General features: G+C 45.0%; 1 protein-coding gene across 1 annotated transcript in view; it reads left to right on the forward strand.

Annotated features, from left to right (window-relative positions):
- Window positions 1-4,579: 4,579 nt before the first annotated feature.
- Window positions 4,580-13,207, forward strand: part of armc2 (armadillo repeat containing 2) — a 100,642-nt gene continuing 92,014 nt past the window's right edge. The window contains exons 1-3 of the mRNA XM_033021967.1: window positions 4,580-4,702; window positions 7,523-7,804; window positions 11,374-11,446. Of these exons, the coding sequence (XP_032877858.1) occupies window positions 7,548-7,804; window positions 11,374-11,446 (330 nt within the window). The 5' untranslated portion in view covers window positions 4,580-4,702; window positions 7,523-7,547. The remainder of the gene's footprint in view (window positions 4,703-7,522; window positions 7,805-11,373; window positions 11,447-13,207) is intronic.

Genomic DNA, 13,207 nt, shown 5'->3' on the forward strand with positions numbered 1-13,207 from the left:
TATGGGGAGAAGGCAGGCACGGGTTATTGATAGGGGATGATCAGCCATGATCACAATGAATGGCGGTGCTGCACCTATTTTCTATGTTTCTATGTCACCTATCCATGTTCTCCAGAGATGCTGCCTGACCCGCTGAGTTACTCCAGCACTCTTATGTGTCTTTTTTCTGCACTCTCTATCTTGCACTTTGCTCATGAACAGTTCAGGAGCAGCTTCTTCCCCTCTGTTATCAGGCTTCTGAACGGTCCATAAGAGTTGAGTCAAGAGTTAAGAGTGTTTTATTGTCATATGGTTCGGATGGGACAATGAAATTCTTACTGGGTGCAGCACAACAGAGAATTTCATTGTCCCATCCGGGACACTAGGGCACTGTCCGATTCACCTCTGCCCCATTGCCTAAATTAGGCTTTGGCGTTCATTAAACACCTGCGTAATCCCAAAAAACGCATAAATCTAACGCGCGTAAAACGTGAGGGGGATGCATGTAAATTAAAAATTAATGAAGCACATTTGGCCGTTGGATGATAATTGAGTTGGCAATTAATCGGGCAGTGATGTGAAGCAAAATCCCTCACATTAGTTGTACGGCTTTACATAAGCTTCAGATAATAGCAGCGGTTAGCACTAACCTAAATCACGGAGACTCGGATTGTAGGATGGCTTTGTGCAGTGGAATAAGGTCACAGCTTCATCTCAGTAGCTAGCATTAGAACAATAGTAATTAGTAGCAAGCAGCTGCAATTTGATATAGAATGGGGAAGGAAATATCAATGAGAGTTTCAAGGAAGAAGCACCAGATTGCAAGTAACTTCTTCATCCAAACGAGGTATTAAACAAAAGCTGATGCTAACTTGGATTGCTTTTGGATCAGTTTAGAGATGCAGCATGGAAACAGGCCCTTCGGCCCATTGAATCCACGCCAACCATCCATCACCCATTCACACTAGTTCTATGTTATCCTACTTTCCCATCCACTCCCGACACACTGGAGTAATTTATAGAGGTCAATTAACCTGCAATGTTTCATGTTTTTATGTGTCATTCCTAACTGTCACTGTCACTGTATGTCATGTTGTCACTTGCGGGCGGAGCACCAAGGCAAATTCCTTGTATGTGAACACTTGGCCAATAAACTTATTCATTCATTCATTCAAATCCGCACGCCTTTGGAGGAAACCAGAGCACGGAGCTGGAAATCGGAAACCCACGCGGTCACAGGAACGTGCAAACTCCACACAGACAGCACCCGGGATCAGTATCAAACACAGATTTATACTATAGACGATAGACAACAGGTGCAGGAGTAGGCCATTCGGCCCCTCGAGCCAGCACCTCCATTTAATGTGATCATGGCTGATCATCCACAATCAGTACCCCGTTCCTGCCTTCTCCCCATATCCCCTGAGTCCGTTATCTTTAAGAGCTCTATCTAACTCGGAGTCTGGATTAATACATGGAACTCTGAAGTTGTAGCCATGACAGAGAGAAGGGCAGGACTGACAACTTAGATTTTAGAGTTACAGCGCAGAAACAGGCCCCTCAGCCCACCGAGTCCGCGCCGACCAGCGATCACCCCGCACACTAGCACTGGCCTACACACTGGGGACAATTTACAATTTTACTGAGGCCATTCAACCTACAAACCTGTATGAATTCTCCGCTTACTGAAAAACTTTCTCTCAATGCCTCATCTCTTTTTGTGAACTCCCTGTTCCAAATTGTACGATTCAATGCCAAAGATAACTTTCACGGTTCCAAGCTCCTCATGCTCAAGACTTCTGTTACATCCAGTCATCTACCGCCTTTCCGGAAAGTGCCAGAGACAAACATTCCCAATTCCCAAACCTCTGTAAGTGCAGGCAATACATTCCCCCTCTGGACTTCTTTCAACTGGCTCCAAATCTTTCCTGTAACGCCGAGTTAAAACTAAATGCAATATACTTGAAGGGAAAAGCTGCAGTTACTGGAAGTCTGAAAAAAAAAGTGACATAAATTGCCAAAAGCGGTCGGTTGGTATGCAGATACACACAAAATGCTGGAGTAACTCAGCAGGACAAGCAGCATCTCTGGAGAGAAGGACTGGATGACATTGCAGGTCGAGACCCTTCTTCAGACTGACGAAGGGCCTGTTTCCATGCTATATCTGTTAGCCTTACATCGGCAGTGGGGAAGTTGCTTGAGCCGACTATCAAAGAAGTAATAGCACCACGTTTGGAAAGCAGTGACAGGATTATACATACATATATACAAAGACAATAGGTGCAAGAGTAGTGTTCAAGAAGGAACTGCAGATGCTGGAAGATCGAAGGTACACAAAAATGCTGGAGAAACTCAGCGGGTGCAGCAGCATCTATGGAGCAAAGGAAATAGGCGACGTTTCGGACCAAAACCCTTCTTCAGACTGAAGGTTTGACTGAAGACTGAAGGTGCAAGAGTAGGCCATTCAGCCCTTCGAGCCAGTACCGCCATTCAATGTGATCATGGCTGATCATCCACAATCAGTACCCCGTTCCTGCCTTCTCCTCATACCCCTTGATTCCGCTAGCCCTAAGAGCTCTATCTAACTCTCTTTTGAATTCTGGCAACATAGAAAAAGAAACATAGAAAATAGGTGCAGGAGGAGGCCATTTGGCCCTTCGAGCCCGCACCGCCATTCAATGTGACCATGGCTGATCATCCAACTCAGTATCCTGTACCTGCCTTCTCTCCGTTATCCCTGATCCCTTTAGCCACAAGGGCCACATCTCTGGGGAACATGGATAGGTGACGTTTCACAGTGTCCTGTAGGTATGTTGCAAAGCCTACCTGAATCGTTGTTGAAAATCTGTCGCTGCGGGTGTGCGCGATTTTGGCGCCGTTTAGAGGGGGCGGGTTTAAAACGCGATTTTCTCTAGGCTGTTCAAATCGAAGATGTTCAGCCTAGTTAATTATTAACGAAAAATCGCTGGAAGACCCCGTCGCAAAAGCTATTATTAGGTTTAAAGGCCTTGAATAATAGTTATAGTAGTTTAAAAATCAATCTCTAAACCCGCGACCGCCAGCAACCGCAGGGTCTCATAAAGCAAACCATAGAAGGTAGGCTGTATATTTTTACATTAAAAAGGGCTTCTAAAGATCCCTTTATACAAAGTTTAATATTGCGAGTAGCTCATTTTGGGCCCATTATATCCCGCAGTATTTTTCTGGGCATTTGAGGCACAAATCTACCGCAATGTGAACGTTCTAAACCAGCGCGTTCCACGGGGACCCACTGGAAAGCTGATTTAAAATGGGCATTTATTTACAGCAATTGAACACTGAATTCCTTCCATTTGGCCTATAAATTAATGTAAATGAGATTTAAAAATCATGTTTTATTGTGAATTATTTGTGAATATTATTTGGACATTTAGGCTATTTAAAAATGTTAATCATTTATTAAGAAATGGATAGATGTTTAGATCTAGTAATTGAAGTCTGAAATTAGCTACAATTAGGTAACTAACTAATTATATGCTTTAATTTCAGGTCATCCAAGTAAGATTATTTTATATTTGTTTCAGAATGCTTCAATCTATGATAACTGAAAATGTCATTCAGTTCTCTTAATTTTTAAGAAAGTTATGGGCTTTTGACTGTTCACGATCACAGCTTTTTTGTTATGTCCATAGAAAATCAATAGGGAACAAGATGCTCATTTCCCAGTATGAAAATGGCCATAACTTTTTAAATACTTGAGATATGAAAGTGAATTAGGTGTCAAATTAAACTTATTTTTATGCTTTATCTGATGGGATAAATTACAGACTTGATTTTTAAAATCTCAAAATTTTGTAACATTGCTATGTCCTGCACCTATTTTTCTATATTTCTTTCTTTCAATTCATCTTGTGGGTGGGGAATCCTGGTGCCACACACACACACTGCAGTGACGTCACACACACACTGCAGTGACGTCACACACACACACACACACACACTGCAGTGACGACACACACACACACACACACACACACACACACACACACACACACACACACACACATACACACACACACACACTGCAGTGACGTCACACACACACACACACACTGCAGTGACGTCACACACACTGCAGTGACGTCACACACACACACTGCAGTGACGTCACACACACACTGCAGTGACGTCACACACACTGCAGTGACGTCACACACACACACACTGCAGTGACGTCACACACACACACACTGCAGTGACGTCACACACACACACACTGCAGTGACGTCACACACACACACACTGCAGTGACGTCACACACACACACTGCAGTGACGTCACACACACACTGCAGTGACGTCACACACACTGCAGTGACGTCACACACACACACACACTGCAGTGACGTCACACACGCACACACACACACACACACACACACACACACTGCAGTGACGTCACACACACAAACACTGCAGTGACGTCACACACACACACACACTGCAGTGACGTCACACACACAATAGTGACGTGACACTTTACCGTGACGTCACGTCTGGGCATCGCGTCGCGGGGACTCCAGGGAGCGAAGCTGCGCCTGCGCGCTGGTGCCCGGCCGAGTCCGCCTCTCCTCAGGCGTTCGCCGGCTCCGCAGCGACTGGAGGCGACCGGGGCCCAGAGACGCTGAAGGACGGCAACCCCCGCCCGGGCATCCGTCGCCAACATGCGGGTCCGCTAGATGCAGGTGGGCAGAAACTGAATGGCCGGTCACGGAGGGAGAAGTGTTTAAAAAAAAAAAATCTCCGACGGCGAGGCGGAGCGGGCCCCGTAACCATGGAAACCCGGCGCCGCGCCACAACAACCGCTGCCGTCGTCATGGCCACCACCCGGAAATGACGGACGTTTCCGCTCACGGGGGCGGGAATGGGTCAGCACCTCCCCCACGTGGTTGCCAAGGGCGACGTCGCCCCTCTCCCCCCCCCCCCTCCTCCACAGATGCTGCCCGGCCCGCTGGGTCCCCCAGCACATGGTGTGTGTGTGTGTGTGTTGCTCCAGATCCCAGCGTCTGCTGCAGTAACATCTCACTGGCTTTCCCAATTACTTCCCGTATTGGACACGAGGGTGTTGCCAGGACACGAGGGTCTGAGCAATAGACAATAGACAACAGGTGCAGGAGTAGGCCATTTGGCCCTTCGAGCCAGCACCGCCATTCAATGTGATCATGGCTGATCATCCCCAATCAGTACCCTGTTCCTGCCTTCTCCCCATATCCCCTGACTCCGCTATCTTTAAGAGCCCTATCTAGCTCTCTCTTGAAAGCATCCAGAGAACCGGCCTCCACCGCCCACTGAGGCAGAGAATTCCACAGACTCACCACTCTCTGTGAGAAAAACTGTTTCCTCGTCTCCGTTCTCAATGGCTTACCCCTTATTCTTAAACTGTGGCCCCTGGTTCTGGACTCCCCCGACATCGAGAACATGTTTCCTGCCTCTAGCGTGTCCAAGCCCTTAACAATCTTATATGTTTCAATGAGATACCCTCTCATCCTTCTGAATGGACATGAGGGTGTTGCCAGGACTCAAGGGTCTGACCTAAAGGCAGAGGTTGAGCAGGCTGGGACTGTATTCGTTGAAGTGCAGGAGGATGAGGGGTGATTTTATGGAGGTGTGCAAAATCATGAGAAGTTAATGAAGGAACAGCGCCTCATATTTTGCCTGTAGACAAAAAAGCTGGAGAAACTCAGCGGGTGAGGCAGCATCTATGGAACGAAGGAAAACCCTTCTTCAGACAGAGAATTGGCCTCCACTGCCTTCTGAGGCAGAGAATTCCACAGATTCACAACTCTGGGTGAAAAAGTTTTTCCTCATCATCCGTTCTAAATGGCCAACCCCTTATTCTTAAATTGTGGCCCCTGGTTCTGGACTTCCCCAACATGTTTCCTGCCTTTAGCATGTCCAATCCCTTAATAATCTTATATGTTTCAATAAGATCCCCTATCATCTTTCTAAATTCCAGTGTATACAAGCGCAGTCGCTCCATTCTTTCAACATATGACAGTCCCGCCATCCCGGGAATTAACCTCGTGAATCTATGCTGCACTCCCTCAATAGCAAGAATGTCCTTCCTCAAATTTGGAGACCAAAACTGCACACAATACTACAGATGTGGTCTCACTAGGGCCCTGTACAACTGCAGAAGGACCTCTTTGCTCCTATACTCAACTCCTCGTGTTATGAAAGTCATGAAGCCAACATGCCTTTAGCTTTCTTCACTGTCTGCTGTACCTGCATGCTATTTTTCAGTGACTTATGAACAAGAACACCCAGATCTCATTGTACTTCCCCTTTTCCTAACTTGACACCATTCAGATAATAATCTGCCTTCCTGTTCTTGCCACCAAAGTGGATAACCACACATTCATCCACATTAAACTGCATCTGCCACTCACACAACCTGTCCAGGTCCCCTGATCCTCATAGCATCCTCCTCACAGTTCACACTGCCACCCAGCTTTGTGTCATCTGCAAATTTGCTGATGTTACTTTTAATCCCTTCATCCAAATCATTAATGTATATTGTAAATAGCTGCAGTCCCAGCACCGAGCCTCGCGGTACCCCACTAGTCACTGCCTGCTATTCTGAAAGTGACCTGCTAACCCCTACTTTTTGTTTCCTGTCTGCCAACCAATTTTCTATCCATGTCAATACCCTATCCCCAATACCATGAGCTCTAATTTTGCCCACTAATCACCTATGTGGGACCTTATCAAAGGCTTTCTGAAAGTCCAGGTACACTACATCCACTGGCTCTCCCTTGTCCATTTTCCTAGTTGTATCCCCCAAAAATTCCAGAGGATTAATCAAGCATGATTTCCCCTTCGTAAATCCATGCTGAATTGGACCGATCCTGTTACTGCTATCCAAATGTGCCGCTATTTCATTTTTTATAATTGGCTCCAGCATCTTCCCCACCACTGATGTCAGGCTAACTGGTCTATAATTCCCTGTGTTCTCTCTCCCTCCTTTTTTTTAAAGTGGGATAACATTAGCTACCCTCCAATACACAGCAACTGATCCAAAATCTATAGAACATTGGAAAATGATCACCAATGCGTCCACAATTTCTAGAGCCACTTCCTTAAGTACCCTGGGATGCAGACCATCTGCCCCTGGGGATTTTGTACGTTCTATACGGAGTTTGTACGTTCTCCCTGCGACCAAGTGTGTTTCCCCCCACGTGCTCCGGTTTCCTCCTACACTACAAAAAGACGTCTAGGTTAGTAGGATAATTGGCTTTGGTAAAGATTTTAAATTGTCCCTAGTGTGTAGGATAGTGCAAGTGTACAGAGATCGCTGGTTGGTGCGTACTTGGTCGGCCGAAGGGCCTGTTTTAGTGCTGTATCTGCAATGACAATTATTCATATTGCTGTATGTGGAATCGTTCAGCATCTTAACTCCATTTAGAATTGGCAGGGTTGTAGATATAAAATGTATACTGTAGCATTTTTCCATGTGATAAAGATTGTTGAGTTCACAATCATTTCTCTTTTTATTTTTCCCACAGTGCATATTCAAATTGTGTATACGACATGGAGAATTTCCAGGGTTACTCATCTGCTCTGGGAAAGATGCAGTCTCCAAGGACTAAAAGAAGTATAAAAGCTTCAGCCTCTGTACGGCATTCAACATGTCAACCAAAGACTAGTGCAGAAATTATTAGTGAGGCCCGAACTTCACTGAGAATATTAAAGACGCAGAGACCATTCACCCCAAAAGATGACCAAAGGAAACTGTTTGGCTTGACTTCCTCTCGTACTGATGAGATTAGGCCTCCATCTTCTTTCAGGTATAGATGTCAGACAGTTAGATTTCTCAATTTCTCAATATATATTTCTCAATGTTTATCAAAATTGTTTTATTACAAGAGGAATCGAATATAGGAGCAAAGAGGTCCTTCTGCAGTTGTACATAGCCCTAGTGAGACCACACCAGGAGTATTGTGTGCAGTTTTGGTCCCCTAATTTGAGGAAGGACATTCTTGCTATTGAGGGAGTGCAGTGTAGGTTTACAAGGTTAATTCCCAGGATGGCGGGACTGTCATATGCTGAGAAAATGGATCAGCTGGGCTTGTACACACTGGAGTTTAGAAGGATGAGAGGCTATCTCATTGAAACATATAAGATTGTTAAGGGTTTGGACACACTAGAGGCAGGAAACATGTTCCCGATGTTGAGGGAGTCCAGAACCAGGGGCCACAGTTTAAGAATAAGGAGTAAGCCATTTAGAACGGAGACGAGGAAACACTTTTTCTCACAGAGAGTGGCGAGTCTGTGGAATTCTCTGCCTCAGAGGGCGGTGGAGGCAGGTTCTCTGGATGCTTTCAAGAGAGATCTAGATAGGGCTCATAAAAATAGTGGAATCAGGGGATATGGGGAGAAGGCAGGAATGGGGTACTGATTGGGGATGATCAGCCGTGATCACATTGAAGGGCCCAATGGCCTACTCCTGCACCTATTGTTTCTGGTTTCATTCGATACGCTAACTCTTTTTGAAGGTGAATCAAGCATACTGTATGTCTGATATTAGAGCCACAGTTTTATTTTTGTTTTGGGGATTTATTGAACTAATTATCAATTCCTGTTGCGAGCGAGCAGAAGAAAAGCAAAACAGAGTAAAATGAAAATTCTGTTACTCTGTAAATAAAACAGCAGTGTTTTGAAAATGTCCATTGCTTGGAAAATGTGGATATTCAATGGGACCGATATTTTCTATACAGAGTTTAGTTTAGAGATACAGCGCGGAAACAGGCCCTTTGAACCACCGTGTCTGCGCCGACCAGCGATCCCCACGCACAAACACCATCCTACACACACCAGGGACAATTTACGGTTATACCGTGCCAATTAACCTACAAACCTGTACATCTTTGAAGCGCGGGAGGAAACCGGATCCCGGAGAAAACCCACGCAGACATAGAACATACAAACTCCGTACAGACAGCACCCATAGTCAACATCAAAACCAGGTCTCTGGCGCTGTAAAGGCGGCTGTGCCACCTTAAAAAGGTCTACTGCATTGATCTAACTGTACTGTACTACAACTAAACTGTCCTCTCACCAGCTACTGTGTGCCCTGACCTTCCATCTACCATCTACTTTATTGGAGACCTTTGAACTTTAATCTGACTTTATCTTGCAATTAACGTAGCACCTTTTATTCTTATCTGTACACTGTGGACGGCTTAGTTGTATAATCATATATAGTCTTTGACTGGATAACACGCAACATCAAAAAGGTTTTTCATTGTACCACGGTACACGTGGCAATAATAATTAACTAAACAGAACACTAAAACTAAACAGTAATAATAAAGAAGGTACACAAAATTGCTGGAGGAACTCAGCGGGTGCAGCAGCATCTATGGAGCGAAGGAAATAGGCGACGTTTCGGGCCGAAACCCTTCTTCGAGTTTGAAGAAGGGTTTCAGCCCGAAACGTCGCCTATTTCCTTCGCTCCATAGATGCTGCTGCACCCGCTGAGTTCCTCCAGCAATTTTGTGTACCTTCGATATTCCAGCATCTGCAGTTCCCTTTTGAACACAGTAATAATAAAGAACCTTTATTAACCTGAAGAAGGGTTTCGGCCCGAAACGTTGCCTATTTCCTTCGCTCCATAGATGCTGCTGCACCCGCTGAGTTTCTCCAGCATTTTTGTGTACCTATAATAAAGAACCTTCCTTATTTGTACTGATCTTTGGTATACCCCACAGACAACTTTTTTTTCAGTATCTTGGTACATGTGACAATAATAAACCAATACTAACAGCAGAATTGGACCTGGAGAATTGTGCACAGTTTTGGTCTCCTTATCCAAACGAGGATAGAAGGCACAGCATGTGCAAAGATGTTTCATCAAAATGGATGCTTGGACAGGTTTGTCATGTGAAGTGGGATTCATTAGGTTAGACTTGTATTCTGTAGAGCAAACGTTCCCAACCTGGAGTAAATTGCACCTATCCAGGGTGTAATTTTGTTGAAGGTACACAAAAATGCTGGAGAAACTCAACGGGTGCAGCAGCATCTATGCAGCGAAGGAAATAGGCAACGTTTCGGCCGAAACCCTTCTTCAGATTTTGTTGATTCTGGATTTGTACATATTTTCTCTCATTGACTGACTGTGTTTGGTTCTGGTACACCGGTATCTGTTCATCATTAGTTGTTCATTAATAAGTGAAATAACATTGTTATGTGCTATTAAAGTTGCCAGGGGTAAATGGGACGAAAAAGGTTGGGAACCCCTGCTGTAGAGTAAGGAGGAAATGTGAGGAGATCTCATTGCAACTTACAATATTCCAGCCAGGGTGGATGCAGGAAGAATGTTTCATCTAGTTGAGGAGTCTAGACTAGGAGTTACAATTTCAGAATACTAAAGGGCCTGTCCCATTTTCACGACCTAATTCACGACCTTGTTTACTCGTGGACATTTTTCATCGTGTTGAAAAAACGCCCCGACCTACTTGATGCCACGAGTACCTACGACTAGCATCACGACCTACCTATGACCTACCTACGACCTCCTACGACCTTGTGACGAGCATGCTGCGAGTATGAGTCAAAGACAAACTCGGCAGAGGTCATGAATTAGGTCGTGAAAGTGGGACAGGCCCTTTAATCTCCCATTATATGGCAAACAAGGGCGGCACAGTGGTGCAGCGGTAGAGTTGCTGCCATACAGCGAATGCAGCGCCGGAGAACCAGGTTCGATCCTGACTATGGGTGCTGTCTGTACGGAGTTTGTACGTTCGCCCCGTGACCTATGTGGGTTTTCTCCGAGATCTTCGGTTTCCTCCCACACTCCAAAGACGTACAGGTTTGTAGGTAAATTGGCTTGGTAAATATAAAAATTGTCCGGAGTGTGCGTAGGATAGTGTTGGTGTGCGGGGATTGCTGGTCGGCGCAGACTCCGTGGGCCGAAGGGCCTGTTTCCGTGCTGTATCTCTAAACTAAAACTAAACTAAATCAGGAATCAGTCTTGTGAAGCATCTTTGTACAGTTTGTTTTGACTATGCTTGCACTAATTTTGTTTACTCAAGGTCAGCTAAATTGCTATATTTAACCTTGTAATATTACATTTTGGGGATTTTTACATTGCCCTTATGCAATATTGCCACAGACAGCTGTGGAGGCCACGTCAATGGATATTTTTAAGGCAAATATTGGGCAGATTCTTGACAAGTACTGGTGTCAGAGGTTATGGGAGAATGAGGTTGAGAGAGAAAGATAGATCAGCCATGATTGAATGACGAAGTAGACTTGATGGGCCGAATGGTCTTATTCTGCTCCTATAACATGAATATCTATAAAAATCTCATCGTAAGTACCAGGAAGAACTAAATTCCATGCATTATTTCTACAGCCTTCATGCTCGCAGTTTTGAAGGAAGTGAATCAAGACCCTTGTCAGTAGCACGGCTCAGCCCACTTGATCACGTGAGTAAAACAACAAACCAAAGACAAGATACACCAAATATTGTAGATGCTGGAATCCAGAGCAATAAATAAACTGCCTGTGGAACTCAGTGGGTCAAGCAGCATCTGTGGAGGGAAATGGCCTGATGACGTTTTGGGTCGAGGCCCTTCCTATGGACAACCTATTTGAACTTCAGTTTGAACACTGTGGCTAAAGAACATAGAACATTACTGTGTAGGAAGGAACTGCAGATGCTGGTTTACACCGAAGATAGACACAAAATGCTGGAGTCACTCAGCGGGACGGCAGCATCTCTGGAAAAAAGGAAATGGGTGACGTTTCAGTCTGAAGAAGGGTCTCGACCCAAAACGTCTCTTATCCTTTTCTCCAGAGATGCTGCATGACCCGCTGAGTTACTCCAGCATTTTGTACCTATAGAACATTACAGCACAGGAATACGCCCTTTGGCCCACAATGTCTGTGCCGAACATGTTGCAAGTTCATCACTTAACCATCTGCATAAAATCCATATCCCTCCATTCCCTACCTATCCAAAAGTATTTTAAATGTCATTGTCGTATCTGCCGTCACCACCACCCCTAGCAGCGCGTTCCAGGTAAAAAAAACTTGCCCCGCACATCTCCTATACTTTGTCCCTCAACTTAAAGCTCTGGCCTTTGGTGTTTGATTTTTCCATCCCGGGAAAAAGATTCTGACTGTCTCACCCATCTATGCCTCTCGCATTTTCATATACTTCGCATTTTCATATATCCCTGCAACCTCCGGCGTTCCTGAGCAAACAAATCTGTCTAACCTGTCCTTTTCTGCCAATTATTTTATAATGAAGCAGAGAAAAATTCTAATCAGAAGTGGTGGAAAATATATTGTAATGGATCCATTTTTCATCTATAATTTTCACCAGTTTAATTATCTCAGCACTGGGAACATTTGGTACGATTACGTTTGGTTTAGAGATACAGTGTGGAAACAGGCCGTTTGGCCCACCCAGTCAGTGCCGACCAATGATCACCCGTACATTAGCCCTCTCCTACACATTAGGAACAATTTACAGAAGCCAATTAATGTACAAACCTGCACGTCTTTGGGATATGGGAGGAAACTGGAGGAAACTGACGTGATCACGGTGAGAACGTGCAAACTACGTAGAGACAGTACCCATAGACAGGATCGAACCCAGGTCTCTGGCTCTATAAGGCAGCAACTCTACTGCTACGCCACTATGCTGCCCTCGTTGAGATATCTCTGAGTCAGTTATGGGAAAGTAGCTAGGGGACCTACTGATAAATAGAGTTATGGAGTATTTCAGCTTGGAAACAGGCCCAAGTTGCCCATGCCGATAAAACATGTCCCATCTCCACTAGTCTCACGATACGATACACAGATCTTTATATATCCCAGGAGGGAAATTGACTACTTTTGGCCCAAAGCCCTCTAAGCCTATTCTACCCACGTACCTGCCTAAATGTTTCTGAAGCATTGCAGTAGTAGCTGCCACAACTACCTCCTCCAGCGCTCGTGCTATACGTCCACCACCCTTTGTGTGAAAAAGTTACCCTTCAGGTTCCAATTAAATCTTTCCCCCCTCACCTTAAACCTATGTCCTGGGCAAGATACTCTGGGCAAGATACTCTGCATTTACCCGATCTATTCATCTCATAATTTGATCCACCTCTATAAGATCCTCCTGTGCTCCAAGGAATAGAGCTCAACCTCTCACTATAGCTCAGGCTCTCGAGTCATGGCAACATCCTTGTTAATCT

The sequence above is a fragment of the Amblyraja radiata genome, chromosome 5 (genome assembly GCF_010909765.2).
Source record: "Amblyraja radiata isolate CabotCenter1 chromosome 5, sAmbRad1.1.pri, whole genome shotgun sequence".
Taxonomy (NCBI): Eukaryota; Metazoa; Chordata; class Chondrichthyes; order Rajiformes; family Rajidae; genus Amblyraja; species Amblyraja radiata.